The following is a 21,674-nucleotide window of genomic DNA, read 5'->3' as shown; positions in this document are numbered from 1 at the left end:
TATTTCACCGATGGTGCTCCTGTTAGCATACCACACTCTGCCAGCCTTGCATCCCCTTATGCATGCTTTCGTCACTGCTTCTACTCTTTTGCTGGCATCCACTTCTGATCTCCATCTGCCACAGTGAAGGCTGCTTCATGAATTTCACGACAGTAGGTGAGCTAATCATGGGACATTTTGTGTATCTACTTATCTTGCAATTGCAGCTCATCTAACTAGTCAATTGTGGTCCAAGTTAATTTTCCGGCCAACCTGATACATACAACCTTGGCTACCACTCTCGCATGCACTGAAATGCCGGCACAAGTGAGCAATGGACAGCTTTTCCTATTACAGAGTTGCATTGAGTAAGATGTGCGAAGATTTCCACGTGCCTGGCATGACAAAATTCTGGCGACTGGTGATGATGGCGATGAGTCCACCTAGCTCTGACTGCAGCAGCACGTTTCTTGATGACAACATCTATTTGCTGCATACAATGGTGGTGGCTCTAAAGTGCCGGACATGGTTGAACAATGTTTTATGCTCGCTTTTTCCATTTTGCTTCATCCTCGAGTAATTTGAAAATCTGTTAATCTGAATATTTCACATGGTCCAGCGATCTTTGAATTAGCAAGGTTCTACTGCAATTAGATCGTGAAAATTTCTGAACTTTAAAACCAGCCAACATCGCAATCATACCACAGAAAGTTGATGGAGAGAGTACAAGTGAAATCAAGAGTTGGACGAAAACTCGTCTGGTCGGGTTGAATCATAAAACGTGACATTGAATATGCCGACCGCAACAAAGAAAAGAACACACAAAAGAAGTGCCATGTTAATTGCTGTATGTGCAGTGTTGCTTGTAAGTCTGCAGCATACTGTGAGCTGACTGGTTCACCTGAACAAGTGCTGATGAAGGCATCTCAACGCTAGATCTTCCCATGCATTATTTTGCTTTCTCTACCGCTTTTTCCCAAGCGTTTTAATTTCCCTAGGATTGGCCATTGTTTGCTGCCCAAGGAAGGTGCCTGGTTCGATGCTGTTGCGTATTCCATTACCCTGCACTGTGCGACCACATGTGCCCAGATGGTAGTGCCCGAAGCTCAAGGTAAGAGCGTTATGAGCACAGGCTAGAATGCTGAGCACAGCCTATAAAGTCTACCGTTGATGTGGCAGTAGTAACCGCACAGCAAACAATAAATGCTTTTAGGCCATCTTAATGAACCCAGTTACTGCATTTACTCGCATAATAAACACTCCCCCTGCTATGGCTGTCAGAAAGTTCAATTTTTTTTTTCCCCTCGCGTATTGAACGTACCCCTTTCTTTTGGCGTGCTGTCTGCTGAAAACAACAGTGAATACTAGTAGGCAGCTTTAGTGAACAGCAAAACAACTACAGAAAAATATAAAGCCATCTGTAAAATGTCAAACCTATACCTCACCCTATTCCCTGAACCAACAGAAACCATACCTGTTCGGAAAGGGTTTTCTGTTCAATCTGCCACATTAAGGACTGCAGCAATTTGTTGACATTCTACTTAGTGCTGTTTGCTGCGAGTTATGCTACAGTAAACTCTACTGTCCTCATCAGACAGAATTATAGGCTGCTATGTGAGGTGTGTTATACACATGGGGTTAAGGTAAAATTTGTTGACTGCTCTTGGGCACAATAACCATCCTGAAGAGAGCTTTTTATTTTACATAGAATGTACAGTCGCACTGGGTGAAGTGTTTATTCCGACAATGTGCTTTCTGGACCATCTTAACCACTGCAAATTCTTCCGAATATTTTATCTCGCGTAATGAATGCACCCCCCAAATTTTCACAGATAATTTGAGGAAAAAGCTGCGTTCATAATGCGAGTAAATATGGTGCCTTTGCGACAAATCCTTTTACTAAAAATTTCATGAAAGCATAAAACAGGCTTCTTGACATTGTAAAACAGAGGTAGCATTCAGTAGGCTAAATGAAATAAATCGTTTGCCGCTGTTCTAACACTGCTTTCAGGAGACTTGACGATAAAGCTAATAAGACAAAAGGCCACTCACGATGCAGAGAGAGATGCTGTTGATACTGGGCAGCATTCGGCAAGGAGATAGAGCACGCCTCACAGACAAAGCTCTCACACAGGAGCCCCTCTGAGTGCGTGTCACTATGCCGCTTCAAGGAGAAGGCTGAAGGGAAGCATGAGCCACACTGCTGACATATGTGATTCTTCTGAGAAGCCATTCGTACAGAGTGGCACCGCATGTGAGACTTGAGGTAGGCTGACCGCTTGAATCTCTTGTCACAAAGCGTGCACCTAAAACGGTCAAAACCAGCAAAGGTAAAGAAATGGTGAAATTGAAATTAGCAACATGAAGGAAATGAACTGGTCAAAATATTTGACACTTATTTTTTGTGCTAGTTCTTAAATAGCGTGAAAACCTGCACATAATACAAGTATTATTTCTAGATTTTAGAATGCGAAATTCGCGGGCAAATTCTGCAGTTCCAATTTCGTTGTTATTGAGTGCCATCAGCATCACGCTTCCGGCGAAAGGAGGCGCTATCTAGCGGTGGCATAGGTCAGTAGTTTTGATGCGTGGAATGATTGCACCTCACATAGTGTCAGGACCTTGAAAGCAGCACGCGGCTGCTTTTAAAAGGAAAGTAATTGTAGCTGCCGAAAGCATTGGCACCACCTCAAGCACTGCTATATAGTCTGGATGAGGTAAGTAGAGCCTGTAGTTACTGCCGCCAGACACGGGCCTCTCCAGCCATGCTGTGCAGCTGGATCGCAGACGTTTGGGCCAGCGTTCCCCCGAGGAGCTCGCCAGTTGTTATTTCAAGAAATGTGGGATATTAAATGTGCTCAACGGTATCGAAGGCGTGCTTCTATGGAAAGATATATCTGACAAGGGCCTCTGGGAAGACAGCACACCTGACGACAACGATCACTAAAGCTCCGACAACAGATACTTCCGATGCGTGCGTGCCAGCGCGTATGCTGGAATTAGTTTGCGCACATACTCGCGGCGCAGGATGAAAGTAGGCATTAGTGCAGCACCTCTGTACCTGCTGTTTGCACTACACTTGGCGTATCCGGCGCGCCGGTGTACACAAACAATCGGAGGGCGTTTGGCTTCCACAACTTCCTGAACGTCTTTGAGCTGACTGGCTATCTTTACTGAAATTATACGCAGATGAAAATTTTTTTCAGTCCTTGCCATCCCCAAATACAGAGGTTTTTACGGTACCTAGAAACTTTCACAGGGCACCACTCACAAAACAGAGAACACTTTTCACTGCAAATAAGACGAACTTCAAATGTTTTTAACTCTACAAAACTGATTCAAGCTGCAAGCACAGCTGTACATTGTCAAATCTGTGTTCCATAAATATGAATTGTGCGCCCTCCTCCCACTCATCCCCCACATCCCAACCTGCCGGGGAAAACCGGTCACCATGGGCAGCTATTTAAGAGAAGGAGATGTGCCGTCGACCTTTCTCCTTTCTCTCTGCGACGCTCTTGGCCCCTTTTGAATTTACTTCGGTGGACAGGGACCCCTGAGAACGTAAGAAATAAACTCTGATGTGAGCCTGTGTCTGCTTGCTCTCAGGCAGAGAGACTGCCAACAAGAAACTGCAGTTCTTAAAAAAAAAAGAACAGAAGAAAGAAAGGAGGAGGAAGAAAATATTACCACAGAAAGAACTTGCGTGTCCTCATTGCACAAAGAAACCAACAGTCTTAATGAGAGCTCAATCTTGTAGCTCTTCTAAAAAACCATCACAATGCAACACCAGCCCAGCCAACTTACACAAAAGGTTTTTCACCATCTCCAGCATCCACCTCTGCACCTCGCAGAGCATCCTGTGCAGCCTGCTGCAGTGTTGACTCTTGTGCTAGTGATGGACTGACATCTTCATTTGACACTGGAAGCTCTGCAACCAACTCGTCACTTTCAGATGTCGCCGGAGCGAGCTCAGTTGGTGCTGCCAACTCAGTTGGTGCTGCCAACTCAGTTGGTGCTGCCAAATCAGTTGGTGCTGCCAGTGATGATGTCACAAAACTGCTAGCCAAAGTTCCCACATCTAAAGGGTCACCCTGAAGGAGTAAAAAAGATGAAGCAAAAATCATAACTATTTGATGCAAAAATCATTGTTCTAAATTACCCATTTTTATATACATCTCATCCTGCAACTAGAAGTATTTGTTGGATTACACTTGAGCCATAATTATACAGTTAAACCACAATGTAAAGAACTTCAATGTAATGATATCCTCGATGTAACGAAGTATTCCAGTTTTCGTAACTTCGCGTCCGTAGAAAGCACGTATATTTAGCTTCAACATAACGAACAAGATTTTGCCACACTTTCAATGTAACAAAATTCAATTGCTGGCTGGAAATGAACCTGAAAAAAAAAATTGTAGGGGACACTTAAGCTCTGCCTTAAGGGTATGATGCGATAGCGGTAACAAGTTAATGCCCATGTATGTGGAATTTGTCATTCTCAACATCACATTCATAGGCCCCTGGGAGTCCTCGCACGACTCCTCACGCAATAGTGCAGCAGTAAAGGGATGAACCACTGCCCTGCGATGACAGGTGCTGCCACCGGTGGTGCTTGTGAAACCCAAGTCATTCTTTCCAAGCAACCTCTCGCAATCAATCATAATTTAACTGCCACCTGCCACAGCGGTCAGTTTGCTCACAAACCGGTGTGATGACGCCACATGGTCACGTGACCTAGATGGCTCACCTTGGTTGCTTCTTCTATAGGGGATAAGCCGCTTTATTTATTGCTCACAACACTGACGTCACCGACACCGGATTTTCTGCACAACGGGAGCCTTAATGCTATCGCTTTAAAATTGTATCATGGGATGCGCATATGTGCAAAAAGACAAGGGAATGGAAAGAGGTGCTCGTTTTGACATAAATGACGGAAGCCAACAATCAGCATAGGGGATGTCTTCTTTTTAATTTTGTAGTTTTTATCAATGGAAGATTAATAAAAGCGGAAGAAAAACAACCACATTCCACCGGTGGGATCTGAACCCACGACTTCTGAATTTCGGTGCTCTACCAACTGAGCTGCGGCGACTACTGTCCAATCTTCTGCTTTTAGGGGTATATATGTGTAACAGCACCGCCCTCATCCATAGCGGCGGACGTAGAACGTCCTGTATGGACGAGGGAGCACTGGTCCACCCTCGTCCATAGCGGCGGATGTAGAGTGTCCTGTATGGACGCTATGGACGAGGGTGGTGCTGGTGAACACTGCTCAAAGGGAGCGCGCCGCGTTTATCGCGTTTACAGATGCCCAAAGCTTGGTAAAAGGACTAGAAAGGTCAGTGCTATTGGCACACCCATCAGCTTTGAAGCCCGTCGCGAGCTTCTCACTTAAGACTAGACGCATACAGTCAAACCCACTTATAACAATACTGCTTTTAACAATATATCGGATATAGCAATGGACAGCCGTGGCACCGTCACCTTTGCAATGTGTTCTATGGTAAAATAAACCGCTTATAACAATGCTATCATACTAGATTGTCCGTTATAACAATTAAATGTAGTCATTTGGAGCCAACCCTCAAAGAAACAAACTCGCAAATGCAGCTACCACGCCAGCCAAACCACGCTTACGGCGCAAAAAACGTGTGCGTATGCGGAGCCGCCCGCACAGCGGCCGCAGCGGCTGCGAAAAGATGACGTGACGACGCATACGAGGTGAGGCGCATGGGGTGAGCCGGAGAAGCTTGTATGACTCGGAGGAGGAGAAAAGACGGGCACTTTCCTCTGGGCAGAGGTGGAGAGGGCAGGGAGGCGCTTCCTTTTGTTGCTTTTGTATCCGCGCGGGGAGCAGTCCATTCTGAGGGTGCGCCGCCCGTTGAAAACGCGTCACGGCATTTCAGCGTGGGCTGCCCCATCTTTCCCACTTTCTTTGGCTCCTGCTTCAAGAGCTGCACATGTTCCGAGGGCAGCGTACAGCGTCAAAGCACGTGCGTTGCCAGTGTGGTTTTTATCATCTGCCATCACCGGCCTCGGTCCTGCTGGTTCTGCAAGCCCATCGGATTCCTCCCTTAAGTTCAACAATGGACGATTCTCCTTCAGGAAGCGTGGCCAGCGTGGCTCTACCGGATCAACTGCTGCAGAAGAGAAAGCGAGTGGCAATATCTCTGGAAACGAAGCGGAACATTTTGAGGGAGCACCAAGGTGGTGAAAAAGTGTGCAACTCAGTACGCAAGTACGGCCTGTCACAGCCGACGGTTTCAACCATTATCCGCAACACGCTCAAGATGGCTGAAAACGAATGCCATGCTAGTGCTGGCCATGCTATGGAGGACGGCCGGAAGAGGATTCGGCATGGTGCCTACAAAGACGTGGAGGAGGCACTGTATCAGTGGTTCCTTAGCGCACATGCTATGAACTTGCCTATTAGTGGCCCGATTCTAGCGGAGAAGGCGAAGCACTTTGCATATCTCCTCCAAAACACCGATTTCTAGCCTGGTGGTGGCTGGATTCAGCGCTTCAAGGAGAGGCACGGAATCGTCTACAAGGCAATCGTGGGCGAGGCAGGGTCACTCGATGTCGACGATGTCGACGCTAGACTGAAGTGGTTGGAAGAGACACTGCCGTACATCCGCGAAGCATATGCAGACCTGGACTTGTACAATGGTGACGAGACCGGGCTATTCTTCCAAATGCTTCCGTCGAAGACGCATGCACTCAAAGGCGATCCCTGTAAGGGCGGCAAGCAGAGCAAATTGCGGGCGACCGTTTTCCTCTGTGCGAATATGGACGGCAGCGACAAGTGCCCCCCCTTCGTAATTGGAAACTCTAGGAATCCCCGCTGTTTCCTTGGTGCTGCGAGGATTCCAGTTCGTTACCGTCATAATAAGAAAGCGTGGATGACGCGTGAACTTTTCCGCGAGTGGCTGTGCTAGTTCGATCAGCGGATGCAGCATGAAGGCAGGAAGGTGGTGTTGGTCCTTGATAACTGTAGTGCACACCAGACTGCCCAGAAGCTGTCGCATGTGAAAATTTTCTTCCTGCCGCCGAACAAGACTGCAGGCTTGCAGCCCATGGACGCAGGCGTGATTGCGTGCTTCAAGGCATTGTATTGCCGGCGTGTGATGAGCAGGCTTGCTCTTAACCTGGACATTGCTGTGCGTGAATGCCGACCCGCTCCAGACTTTAGGATTTCGTTCCTGATGACTGTTCAATTCCTTCTTGGGGCATGGGCAGCTCCTCCACCGTCATGAATTGCTTCCGAAAAGTGGGCTTCGCTGGGGATATCAGTGACGCGGAGTGTCGCGAAGCTCCTGCTGATGGAGCGATTACAGAACTTTGGTCTACGGTGCGCAGTGATGACGGCGACGCGGAAGGGCTTGAAGAATTTTTGCACGCCGACGATGCAATCACCACAAACGAAGAATTGACTGATGAGGCGATCGTTGCAGCAGTCACCGGCGCGGAAGACGATGACAGCAGCGATAACGAAGATGAACCGGAGCCTGTACAAGTTGTCTCTCATCAGGAGGCCTCAAGAATGATCGAGTCCCTGCGGGACTTCATTTTTGCAAAAACCTTTCACTCGGACATGTCCAACATTTGGATGCCCTCCAGAACGATGCCAGCAAGATTGCTGCGAAGCAGTCGAAACTCACCGATTACGGGTTTGTTTCAGCAAAGAAGTGAGAAGTGCAAGCTATTTTGCCCTATTTAAATGCTTTCAAGTTTTCATGTTTTCTTTGTTGTTTTTTTCGGGCACTAAGGGATTTTTCAAGCTGAGAGGCAGCTGCAGCAACCTTCTCGTATTTTTTACAATGCCCGTTTCGGTGCCACCAAAACGATGCCTCGGCGGAGCTCGCATGTCACTTGCCGTCCGTGACCCCTCTTTGCAGTTGTTATGCTTTTTTTCGTGCAACCCTTTACAACAATTATCAGTTATAACAATGGAATTTTCGTGGCACTTGAACATTGTTATAAGTGGACTCGACTGTATGTGCAAAAAGACAAGGGAATGGAAAGAGGCGCTCATTAGGACATAAATTACGGAAACCAGCAATCACTGAAACCAAGGAGCATAGGGGATGTCTTTTTTTTTTTTAATACTCTCAAGGTTCATTTACACTATACATAAATACCCCCGAAAGCAGAAGATTGGACAGCCATCGCCTTAGCTCAGTTGGTAGAGCACCGACGCTAAATTCGGAGGTCGTGGGTTCGGATCCCCCTGCAGCATGTGGTTGCTTTTTCTACTACTTTTATTAATCTCCCATTGATAACTACAAAATTAAAAAAAGACATCCCCTATGCTCCTTGGTTTCGGTGACTGTTGGCTTCAGTCATGTGTGTGCCAAAAGACACAGCTTGCGCTTATGGCGGAAAATATCAGGGATGGGCAGGGCTTGTTTTCATTTTATTGGTTGGCGATTGGAAGACACTTCTCCCTCTCGCCAACAGTGAGGGGCGGGGAAGGGGAGAGGGGGCAGGCGGCATGGCCCGCCACGAGGCTGCTGCTGATGGCCACGAGGTCGTTCCAGTGGCAGCGGTGGAATGTGTCGCGTCAGCGGTGTGCTTGGGTGGCTCGGGGCACTTACAAGAGGATAACAATGACAGCAAAACCAAAACTCAAGATGAGCTGATAGAAACCGATTGAACAGCGCTAACAGACAGGACTTGAAGAGAAGAGCGCTTACAATTACAAGGGACCAAACAAGGTCCCTTGTAATTGCTACCAGTTGTCTTAGTGCACAAGGAAATAGATATTACTGCCAAAGGCATGATAACAGATGCTGAGAAACTGTAACCCAGTGACTTAAACCACTACTTTGTTAGTAATGCTGCTCCATAGAATATGTGCTCTAAACCTCTTTTTGGTGACTAAAATTTGGGGCAAAATAATCAGGTGAGGTACTGTAGGGGACAAAAGTCTCTAGACCGCGTGCTCTATAAACAAAGCAGACAGATATGCTATTAGCCCTCAGCTGGAGAATACAATTGTGGATGCGAAAGAACATGATTTTGACCTTCATCTCCACAAGTGTGGTCTCTAGCCGCCAGCTAATACTAGAGGGTGTGTACACAAGAGATCAAACATGCATGTCCGGTTTCCACTATTAATTTCGCCGGAAAATAAATATAATAATGGAAGCGCACCCGGAAGAATATATTCGAGCTTACTTTTTGAGAAAAAAAATTTCCCTTTCTAAAAAAAAAAATCACCACGGCAACTTTGTGGACGGGCTGGTTTTTTGCAATTCGCGAAACACAAACTTTGGACCGCTATAAAATGAAATTGTTCAATCGGTTTCCGTCAACATGCACCAACCAACCTGAACCCGACTAAGCCCTCTTCAAGACAAGTGCGTCATTCCCATCACCCATGAGGTGGTTGGTGCGATAGACGTGCTGAGGCAGATCACCAGCTCGCAACATAAGCAAGACGTGTGTAATGCTGTCGCTGCTGGTGAAGAAAGGGCAGAAGTAAAAGACCTCTTTAATCGCAAATACAGGCTTTTGCCGTGAGTTATACGCAGCGCGTTTTTGGCGGATTCTTAGCATGCTAGGAGACGAGTATTGATGCAGCAAAATTTCAGTACTGCAAAGTAAACTGCCAATTTTACCGACTTCGGTTTAAAGCAAGGTTTAACTGTATAACAAGAAAATAGCAAGTTTTAGCTACATCTTCCCATTTCAGGTGAAAGATTAATGAGCTACAAATAACAAAAAAGAGCAGCGACATATAAAAATAATAAAGGCTAATATGGTCCAGTTTTGGCTGCTAAGAAATACTTTATGAAAAGTTACTGCAAGTTTCTGAACACAACACACACACAGCTGTATAAGCAGCAACATAACCACTCACTTGCAGTGTGAGCTGGGGCAGTGTCTGGGAGAAGAAGCCATTTTGTGAAAACACCTGTGCTGCTTGCCCGAGGTCCATTTGGTCACTTTGTCCACCAAACAAGGTCCCTTGTAATTGCTGCAAGTTGTCCTAGTGCACAAGCGAATAGATGTTACTGCCAAAGGAATGACAAGAGACTGAGAAACTGTAACCCAGTCCTCACTATGTGAGCAATGCTGCTCCATAAGATCTGCGCTCTAAACCACTTTTCGGTAACTAAAATATGTGGAGCAAAATAATCATTAGTCAGGTAATGTAGGGGAAAACAGTCTCTGGACTGCGTACTCTATAAACAAAGCAGATAAATCTGCTATTAGCCCCTGGCTGGAGAATACAACTGTGGATGTGAAAGAACAGGATTTTGACCTTCACCTCCATAATAGAGGGTATGTACATGAGAGATCGAACATGCATGTCCAATCGCTACTTTTAATTTTAACTAAAAAAATAAATATAATGATGGAAATGCACCTGGAAGAACACATTCAAGCTTACTTTTTGAAAATTTCCCTTTCTGAAAAAAAAAAGATCCCCAAGCCAACTTTGTGGATGGGCTGATTTTCTACAATTCGTGAAACGTAAACTTTGGACCGCTATAAAATGAAATTTTTGCACCCAGCTGTCCAGCTTTTTTTCTGCCGACACTCCACGTACAGCATAATGAGGCAATGGGTACGATTTTGTCTCCCAGGATCGGTGTCGAGTGAAAAAAAAAAAAAGGTAAACATGACATATTTTGAAAAATGTTCAAAACACGGAGGGTTATATATCCACAAATTTGAAGCCTAGAAACCTTAATATTTGAGATATGATTATGTGTTCTGCTGGCAATATCCATACTCATTTTGGAGTGCCTGGCAGGATTCCTTCATATCTGAAAATGTATTTGGTTGCGAGCAAAACACGTGTGCTGGAAAATTTTGAAAATTGTTTTTGAAGAAAAGGCCATATTCAATTTCTTTCCAATTGTCAGAAATGATGCATCAGAACGTGCCCAATTTCGCATGCTTTAAAAATATGTTCCATTATTTTAATATTTCCAGACTTGGAGAGTAGCAAATGTGACCGTGTCAGCAGAATTGCTGATACCATATGAGCAACAGGTTATACCCCTGTCACACGGCCAGTTTCAATGGCCATCGAGTCGAGGGCCTTCGAAATTCTCAGTCGCCATCGAACTCGAAGGAGTTGTGTCGCTGCTGCACGGCAAATCTCAATGGCCACTGAAATGGTTCTCGTGTCTTACGCCAAGCTTGGGTGGTGCCACAATCGCTACTTTGGATTTTGCAAAAATAACAAAAATATTTGATAAATGTATACTAAATGCTTAAATACACGCATACGCACATGTTGTTCAAAAACCCTTATAATTGCATGTACGCGATGGACAAATGCAGACACTGCTGTAGCCACTTTAATACAAGACGAGCCAAAACCAAGCCAGTCCAACTGCGTTGGAGCGCTGCTTCGTCAGGCTTAACACCTGGGAAATCGCCTTGATATCTGACAAACAAAAGCTATTTGTCTCCTGAAACTCTATGCGAGGCTAAGGATGCGCAAATCGAAGTCGAATACAACAGTTTAGAACACGATATTGCTTTGAGGAATTAGCGACGAAGCTGTTATCGCTGTGAAGCGGGCGGTCAGGGCACCGCCATGTTGTCAATGCTAAGTACGCAAGCAACGCAAAATTAATACGCTTAACACCAGTCTGATACAATTTAATAATCATTGTACAAACTGCTTGCAATAAAGTTTAGGCGAATAATGTTTGTTCATGTTTTTTGTACCGTGAATGTATCGTGTAAGAAAGTGCGCTTGGCGCCGCTCGAAGCAACGCTAGCAACCTTGGGCAGCGCTCGAAGGCCCTCGAAATCTCGATGGAGTATCACGCTGCTCCGTTGACTCGATGGCCATTGAAACTGCCCATGTAGCAGCGCTCGATCGCCTTTGAGTCAATAGACTATCGGTTCGGGGGCATCTGAAATGCCCGTGTGACAGGGGTATTAGATGGGTTGGGTCCCAACTTGGAACGACCAAGTGTTCAGTAAACAGAAAAGAACTGCGAATTAATGCAATGAGAGATTTTTGAACAACACTTCCAGCTGAAAAGATTCATTGTTTTTCAATTATCTTCACCTGGGTTTCATGCTCAGTTGCTAAAATCTACTGCTCTTGCTCTTGTATGCCTATCAGTACAACGCTCGCTTCCTTTGAGGGAGCACCACCTGCACCAAACCGTATAAATAGAGATGGTAAGCCGAGATCCTCTGTCCTTATTGAGCAGCCGAGATGTTGTCTATGAAACAATGGGCGAAGCCTTGAACTTCACCCTTGAGTGAACACGGTGTGTCTAGGAGAGGTGTGGAGTGGCTCAAAAAGTTCATTCTTTCACTGTTTCTCTCTCACAGCTCGAAGGGACAAGTAGAGAAGGAATTGGCTCCGAGATTATGAGCTTTGCTTTCATGAGAGTCCTCCGGCAGCAGTCAGTTGCCCATGAGCGCAGCCGACTACGGTTCACCAGCGTCTCTTGCCTTCGTTTGCTGTTACGGCTAAGGAGTATAGTCAAAAGCATGTGTACTGCATACATTATTTCAGGAGACATGAAAAAAGAATTTCTGGAGCACCTCCAGGAGTGTCTTATAAGATGGACAACACATGACTACATAAGACGTCTTCAGGGGAAAGCCATTAGCAAGAAAAAGGAGTTTTTGCCTGAGAGGAGTAGCACTGTCCTCCATTTCGACATTGCAGAAAACAGGACGGTTGTCTTTCCCTAAGAAATGATGGCACTGAAAGAAATGCCAAGTTTATATATTCACTAGCATTGTCACAAAAAAAAAAAAAACAGTTTGACTATCATAAATGACGACACAACCTACTATTCAGTCCACGCGTTTTATGCTCACAGTAAAGCCCATGGGTGGCTAGGCGATATGGTACCTATATACACTAATGCGACGTATGTCAGTGATGGCGCAGCAAGCCACTTAAAAACAGGTACCAACTTTATGAGCTCCAGTGCAACCATTAGACTTGTGCAAAGTGGATGTTCACGACAAGTGGGCATAGAAAAAAATGCCTGCGATGGAATCAGGGGCCTTGTGAAGACTCAAGCCATGCTGCATAATCTACGAGCGCACACTGCCATCAAGTCAGCGTCTGAAATGGTAGAAGCACTGACTAATTAGCCGTCGAAGATCACATTGATTCACCTGAAAGCTGATGTTGAAGCATTCAGAGAGGCGAAACAGTGAGAATGGGTTTCTGTTCCCGCTGTGCGGGCATTCAGACATGGCACTTGTGGCACTGCACATGAACCGGCACATCGCAAGTGCATGTGTTTGTAAGTAGAACGGCGGATTCAGAAAAAAAATTGCTTAACCTATAAACACGAACATATCAAATATTTCTTGATCAAGCGCAGAAAAAACGTCACAATTATTGCAAATGAAAGGCATTACTAGCAAATATCTTCTTTTTGAAACCACAAGAAACTTTAAATCTTTGAAACACTAGGGGCGAAAAAAAAGCAAGTGCACCCATTTTCTTTAAGCAATCCATGGACTGTATTGGAAAGCAGAAAACAGTGTCACCAAAAGGATTTTGTGCGTAACATACAGAGAAGACAAAGATGTCCGAAAAACAACACTTCACACCAAATTTGCTCTAAACAGGAAGCAATAATCCAGCAATAAGACATGGATACAGAGAATTCAGCACAAAGCTATACTGCAACCGGTTTTGACAACACCACTGGAAAGAAGCAGGTTAACCAAGACGAATTTTCCCTTTCAACAGACGCACACTCTACCGGCCTGTAAGAACCTCACCATGCACCTGCAAATTAACACCACTCTACGAATGCTCCCTACTTTGTGCATGTTCGCATTTGATATGCGACGCTGAAATGCATGTAGCAATGTTCTGCAATGAAGACGACTTGCCCATACAGCATTTGTGATTGATGAACGCACGCTCCGGGCTGTTTAAAGGCCTCGCCAACTGTCGCGCTGAACATTGCTCTGTGATTGGCACCTGTGCCGTGCCATGCTGTGTTATCCTGTCCTCCTGGCAAACTCAATTTCATTTCAATAAACCAGTTAATTTTGGTGCTTCACACTTGTGTCCTGTCTTATCAGAGGGAGTTTGAGGTCTATACTCTTTCAGACTAACAGGTTTTGCAAAGATCCACTGGAAATAGAAGTGAATACAGAGTTTTTTGTCAAAGCTTATATAGAAGTTTTTTTTTGTTAGCGTTGCTATATTACAAACAAATCACCTTCAAAATTCAGTACTTGGTGAAGCGACACTTCTTGCTGCATCACTTACTTAAATAAAATAGTACAAAGCTGCAAATATAAGTGGATATTTGTGTGAAAATTAATTTAATAGTGTTTAGGGCCTCTTTAACGTCAAACTCAAGTTTGTACATATTCACTGATCACTTATAGTCGATTAAGTTGGGATCCGACCCTCCTAATCTATAGCTCTAGTGGCAACAGCAATCCCGCTAACAAGGTCACATTCGCTACTCCGTAAATTTAGCTAACAGGGTCACATTCGCTGCTCTGTAAGTCTAGAAATACAAATATAATGCACTGCCGTGGCGGATCGGTGGTTATGGCGCTCGGCTGCTGACCCAAAAGATGCAGGTTCGATCCCAGCCGCGGCGGTCGAATTTCGATGGAGGCGAAATTCTAGAGGCCCGTGTACTGTCCGATGTCAGTGCATGTTAAAGAACCCCAGATGGTCGAAATTTCCGGAGTTCTTTACTAAGGCGTCACTAATAGCTTGAATTGCTTTGGGACGTTAAACCCCCTAAACCAAACCAAACTACAAAAATAATGCAACATATTTTTTAAGCATGCAATTGGGCATGTTCTAACAGTTAGAAATTGAATATGACCTTTTTTTTAAAAAACAATTTTCAAAATTTGGCAACACACATGTTTCGCTTGCAATCAAATGCAATTTCAGATATGAAGGAATCTTACTAGGCACTCCAAAATGAGTATGGATATTGCCAGCAGAGCACATAATCATATCTCAAAGTTTAAGGTTTCTAGACCTCAAATTGGTGAATATACACCCCTCCTTGTTTTGAACATTTTTCAAAACATGTCAAGTTCACCTTTTTTTTACTCGACACCGATCCTGGGAGACAAAATCGTACCCATCGCCTTATTATGCTGTACGCGCAGTGTCAACAGAAATTTATCTGGACAGGTGGGTTTAAACAATTTCATTTTATAGCGATCCAAAGTTTGTTTCGCAAATTGTGGAAAACTGGCCTGTCCAAAAAGTTGGCTTGGAGATTTTTTTTTTTTTCAGGAAGGGGACTTTTTTTTTCAAGAAGTATGCTCGTTTATGTCCTTCCGGGTGCACTTCCACTACTAGATATATTTTTTTTCATTGAAATTAAAGATGTCGATAAGACATGTATGTTCAATCTCTCGTGGACAGCACCTAGAGCTATCTGCTTCATTCATGAAACATATGGTCCAGAGGCTTTTGTCCCCGACAGTACATTTTAAGCAAAATTTTTGCAGTAATTTTAAATTGCAGAGGAGAGCTCCTTTTCAAGAAAGTGTAGAAGAGTTCTCAAGAGCTTCAGAGCATCAGATAACGTTCTATCAGGATAGCAAATTACTATTTTGTGGCTGATGACTTGTGATGAGTGAATTTGTTGAAAATGCACTGACCAGTTACCAACCAAGAAACTAAGCTGCTGTACATCAAAAAGAAAAGAATGGCGCACTCTAAAGAAAGCTCTTAAGCCGAGCTGGCCTTACGTCAAAGTATCTCCAAAACTCCTGAAAAAGTGAGACAGGTCAGAATTAATATTTATTTATCTAGCACATCACAGCTTATAAAAAAGATACGAAATCAATCACAAAAATAATATGGCTGGCCAGGACATATCACATAGGCTTGGCCATGTAAAAAGCACTTATGCTTTGATGCACCCATTCAAGTCGGCATTTTACAACTAATCGTTAATCTTTCAACACCACGAGCTACCCAGGAAAATGCCACTACATGCATCTCTCTCAAAGCCCCAGATTTCCTTATTTTTGGGCTTCTTGGAGCACCCCACACGCTGACAAAAGAGATGCATTACCAACAATTCTACTCTTTCCTGAATGCTCAATAAAATTACTGCCGTGCATCCTGAAATGTTGAGGGCAGTCATGAGAATACAGTCACAAAAAGCCAAAGAATATGCCACACCTGCCGAGAAAATCTGAACAAAATCCGTGAAAGAATAAATCCACCACGAAAGGTCAGTGCGACACCTAAGATCTCAAGATCTCTCTAGGTGCTCATTAAGATGAATTCGCAAGATGGACTAAATTGCAGGTCATGTTTGCAAAGTGCCTTATCATGTGATTCTAAGAATTCCACGATCACCTAGTCCACAAACAGCAATTCACGATATGGCCGAAAGTCATTTGACACTTGGAGCCCTGAATGCAATGACAACTTTAACATGCAAGTAGCCCTGTGGCAACACTTTCAAATGATATATGACCTTTTGGCAAGTCTCACCTGGACCAAGACCTCCTGCGCTACAAAGCCATCAGGATCACCATGTTCCAATGAGCTGCCTTGAGCAAGCACTTCCGCAGCAGGAATTGTTGCATCCAAGCCATTGTGGTTCTGGCCCATCACCTCATCAGGGTTCACAGGCACCAGGGCTTCCACCAGCGAATCGGAGAGCACAGCACCTGTTGTGCCATCTACCTCAGCCCCTTGAGTTTGTGGATCACTTCGCTTCAAAATCTGTGGCACCAATGATAACAAAATTTCTCCTCAGCTTTTCATAGTCCTTTTACAGCATATCAAATACATAGTTATAGTACTAAACTCTAATGATGCTCAGATGCATACAGTGTCTTCTCCCATCACAAGCAACAGAAATCAGCAAAGACAGGAGACAAGACGCATGTCTGCTGCCTTTGCTGAAATAAAAGACACATAAGTCCAATGCATGCTTCCCATGGTTTTTAGTAACACAACGGGCACAAAAAGTAACTGAAAAAGGGAACTGAGATCAACGTCAGATGCACTGATGCAAAGGGATGCCGAACAGATTTTCATTACGGCTGCATTTTGTAGAATAAGCTGTACAAGACACATCATAAAGCTGTACCCCACAGCATTCTTTTGTTTGCAAAATACTGAAATAGGAAAGACTTGTGGCGATACCACTGGCACTCAAGTGACCAACTAAACATATCTAAAAATCACATCTCATTCCATCATATTAACACGAATCAGATAGGTTTAACTAGGAGCTTCTGCCATTAGATAAGCCAATGGAGTCCGATGGAGCCAACAGATGGGCTTTATTACAATTAATGCTGCCCAGAACTCACCCATCAGATATTACAAAGATGTCACAAATGACATAATTAGTCACATTATGGCCATGTTTCATTCAAGAACAAAGGCAGATTTCATCAGCGAATTGTGCAAGGCCCGACTTGCTTTATCTGACAAAGGAATAACAAGCCCTACTGACAGCCCAGTGCATTTCAATGACCACCCAGCAGCTGCTAACAAGGCATTGTTTTCTAAAGCCCGCGAACTAAAAAAAAGCGAACTGGAAATTTGTGTGGATTGACAACTGCGACCGGATGTTGCCCCCTACCTACACAAAGTGTCGCATAGCATGAAGAAGGTTGCGAACAGGTTTGGGGTACCACTCGTTTTTCTGGCTCCGGTAAAGCTTTCCAATCTGTGCCCTCGTATCTCCAGAAAGGAGACAAGAAGAAGCGGGTGTGGAAAAAATCGCACCACATCCTATGTGTAGCGCGCTTCAGGGGTGGTATACGAGCTGCCACTTACATGCGGAAAATGGTACAATGGTCACACGGGATGATGTACCAACGACCGTATGGGGGAGCACCAAAGGAATTTAAAGAACAAAGAAAGTGTGCACTTGGTTAAGCACTGCCAGTCATGCAGGAAATATGCACCACATTCCTAAAGCACTGTAATTCTAGGCAGGAGAAAGAATAAAACGGCATGTGAACTCCTGTAGGTCTATCGCATAAAGAAAAGAGCTGATTGCTATATTAGTGATGCTTCGATTTTTATGTACACTTCGGAGTTCAACTTTTTTGCGGAAATAAGATAAGATGTGTTTCTAGTGTTACCATGGCATGTGGTTGTTTTTATCCTCTCCGTAGTGTGCAGACACGTAGAGCCTTTATTTATGCAAAATCTGTTCCCAATAAAACCAGTTGCGAGTGCAACGTTCATTTGTTTGTTTGTGTGTCTCTTCTCTTGTGTTTGTGTTCCTTTGCTGCTGGCATGAATCATTTTCGATTATTAACATCGCAGAAACTTGGTAGAATGACAGTGGCAAAGACTTATTTTCATTCCCATCATATGCCTCATGATACTGTCATAGGGGGACATCAAACCATGTTGGAACAGCGATATATGTATCGAAGCCTTTTACGTACAAGCTAAAATCTGATCTAGATTTAAAAATAATAGACTACCAACCCATATGGATAGAACTTGACGATTCTTTTCTGAGTACCGATAATAAAATTTTGATATTTGGATGCATATATCGCTCACCATGATCATCTGTTACTGACTTCTGCACCGACCTTCAGCAAAAAATTAGTGCCCTGTCATATCAAAGCAGCAATGTTATCACTGTTGGCGATATAAATATAAAATTTCTGGATTCAGACTCTACTAGCAGTCTCAAGTACGTTAGTTCTTTTTATACTTTCAGTTCTGACTGCTTAATTAAGCTCTACTCCAACTCGCAGCACTGCTGACAACAGTAACACTTTAATCGATCACACTCTACCAAATGCCGGATGCTGGTATGCTGAACATTGACATTACTGATTATTATCCCATATTCATTCGGTTTAGCACTAAACCAAGGCAAAATAACACAACTTGAAATGCGCTGTAATATGGTCTAGTCTGAATAAACACACGTGTATAACGCACTTAGACTGTCTGATTTAGTATTTTTGGCTGTAACATGGAAGTCCAGTAACTACAAGCCTCGGATACAACGAATGAAATCCGTGTGACCATCAGGTTCATTACAAGTGGGCTCGACTGTTTGGTTTATGCGGATTTGACGTCCCAAAGTGACTCAGGCTATGAGGGACACCATAGTGAAGGGCTCCGGAAATTTCAATCACCTGGGGTTCTTTAACGTGCACTGACGTCGCACAGTACATGGGCCTCTAGAATTTTGCCTCCATCGAAATTCGACCACCACGACTGGGATCGAACCCGTGTCTTTGCGGTTAGCAGCCGAGCGCCATAACCACTGAGCCACCGCGGCGGCTTAGGGTTCAACTGTAGTTAATTCTTTTTTTAACAGAAATTGAGCCTATTTGAGCCTGATAGAGACTAAACTCGATAATATATTATCTACTAATTCGAAAGATATTGCAGATGTTTTTATCAATTACTTTGTGAACAACAATCCTATGTGACTAGACAACTGTTACGACCAAGCATATAATCGCCAACCACATTCATTTTTCCTTTTCTCCACTGCACCACAGGAAATCACTGAAGTTATATGCCATTTAAACTAACAAGACCTGGACTTTATGGTATTAATCCAACTGAAATAAAACTAATTGCTCACATTATTTCTGATGTGCTCTCTCATATTGTTAACTTAATATTTAAAACTGGCATTTTTCCGAACGAAATAAAACGAGGAAAAATAATGCCTGTTTTCAAAAAAGGTGATCGTTCCCGTCTAACCAATTACCAACTCATCTACCTAATGTTTGCACCAATTATGGAAAGCAAACAGTTCATTTTTCTTTCTGAAATACCTTGCCAATGAAACTGAAAACCCTTAATCCGTATATATATATATATATATATATATATATAAAAACCCAATTCTGCATAATAATTACTAGTTGGTTTCCAAATGAAAAAATAAAATTATTAAATTAACTGCACTGGATGCGAACAGTATATTTGTGATGTGCATTGGATGTTCCAAGCGCGACTTTATCGATTACTTTTTCCTCTCTTTGTTTCCTCTCCTTTCCTTTGTTTCCTTTTGTTCTCCTGTCCTGTTGTATTGCATATAACTTATTCAACTACGTACTACTTGTGTAAGCATATGTTTGTTTGCATACACCTTTTCTTTATTAACTGTACTGCGGCCGATAGCTATAACTGCATAAATATTCATTGAGTTTTTATTACAGTTGCTATGTTTCTAGCAGCTACTGTTTTACTTAATGATATAGGAGGTCCCAGTACAGTCACTAACTACGGGACCTCCTTTTGTATAAATTTGTCCACGTTATAATTTCTTTCCTATACCAATGAACTAATTCTGACAAATCTGCACTACCTCAATGAAGGTACTTTTCTCATGAAAACAAATGCACCTAAATATATGCATGAAATTCATTGAGTGAGGTCTCGAGGGAGCCTGAATTCCAAAAATGATGACATATAAAATTATCTGAAGTCCATTTACCACCTTCAGTTATACAGCTCCCTCACATGGCAGTGAAGCATCACTGCTATAAATTTATGCCTGCACCAAAAACTAGAACAAACCCTATCATATAAACTCTCAAACATAGCAGCTTTGCAGTGAGACCCCATATATTAACTGCTACTACTACTAGCGCCTTCATTTAAAATTCAATTATGAATATCGTAAGTTAATTTTACCTGAAAACTTAAAATCACAATCAAAGCTTTTTCAAGTGCAGTTAATCCTTCTGCAAACCAGTTATTTCTTAGCAAATCCCAGAAGCTTACCAGTTCTCCACGATGTATCTTCATGTGTTTTTTGCAGTTCACTGATGTCTTGAAAGTTTTCTGGCAGTAGGGGCACATAAATGGCCTGGCATTTGTGTGAGTACACATGTGGCGCTTCAAGGACCCATTCGTAGTAAACGTTGCGTTGCAAACCTGGAATGATAGGCACCAACGTGTAAGAGCAAACATGAAAGCATCGACTACGTGCTCATTAGGGCCTGTTGTGTATCTTGCAGAGGAAATCAGAAACGGCACGCTAATGAGGCCAAAGAAAGCAGACACAAAGACAAGTTTCAGTAGTCAGGTGCAAGCATTACTTAATATGATTCCAGCAGCCAGGGATTTAACGCTAAATAAATAATCTTTCGAGGCACTATCATTTACTAACAAATCATGCTCAATTTTCTATCATTTGCTGTTGGAAAGACTATTTTTTTCATAGTCTTTTCATGATTGTTTTTCTTGTCACTCTAGTGTATATGCCAGGTACCCCAGCTATATGTAAATACGCTTTTAGCACCGTGAAACCAACTGAGATGTATCAGTCCACAAAATCTTTTTGTTCTCCAAATTTCACTAACTACTAAAGACTAATTAGCTAACTTCTTAATTATTGGCTTCAGAAACAAAGTGCCAATATAGAAGTTGTACGTCGTCTTGAAAAACAGCTCACTGAAATATTTGCATCAAGCTACTGTTTACATAAAGTAGTTCTTTTACCGGCCTTAAACCATAACTTGCACAATAAAAAAAAAAAAACTTTCACATGACAACAGTGGCACTTCAGCATCGCGAGATGCGTCTCAGGGAACAAAATTAACTTTTTTTCTGGAGTGCTCTTCCCACTGAAGCTTTTTGTGCACAGTGGGGCAAAGATGTGAGCCAGCAGCTTTGAAGGCCAATAGATAAAGCTACATAAGTCATACCTTGACAGAAACAGTGCTACTAGCTATTTTTAGAGACGACCTACAACTTCTGTACTGACACTTTG

At 43.4% G+C, this 21,674-nt stretch overlaps 1 protein-coding gene across 11 annotated transcripts in view; it reads right to left on the bottom strand.

Moving 5' to 3' along the window:
• Positions 1-21,674, bottom strand: part of LOC144113786 (uncharacterized) — a 102,052-nt gene that overhangs the window by 23,683 nt on the left and 56,695 nt on the right. For 6 of the 11 annotated variants that reach the window (XM_077647106.1, XM_077647110.1, XM_077647108.1 and 3 more), the window contains 5 exons: positions 20,684-20,836; positions 16,439-16,672; positions 9,848-9,976; positions 3,784-4,070; positions 2,032-2,285 (listed from right to left, as the gene is read on the bottom strand). In XM_077647106.1, coding sequence (XP_077503232.1) covers positions 2,032-2,285; positions 3,784-4,070; positions 9,848-9,976; positions 16,439-16,672; positions 20,684-20,836 — 1,057 coding nt within the window. Of the gene's footprint in view, positions 1-2,031; positions 2,286-3,783; positions 4,071-9,847; positions 9,977-15,681; positions 15,703-16,438; positions 16,673-20,683; positions 20,837-21,674 lie in introns of all 11 variants that reach the window. The other 5 variants (XM_077647102.1, XM_077647105.1, XM_077647100.1 and 2 more) reach the window with 1 other exon arrangement.

This window comes from Amblyomma americanum, chromosome 1, assembly GCF_052857255.1.
Source record: "Amblyomma americanum isolate KBUSLIRL-KWMA chromosome 1, ASM5285725v1, whole genome shotgun sequence".
NCBI lineage: Eukaryota > Metazoa > Arthropoda > Arachnida > Ixodida > Ixodidae > Amblyomma > Amblyomma americanum.
Note: the sequence above shows the minus strand (reverse complement) of the source record. Positions and strands in the feature narration are given on the sequence as shown.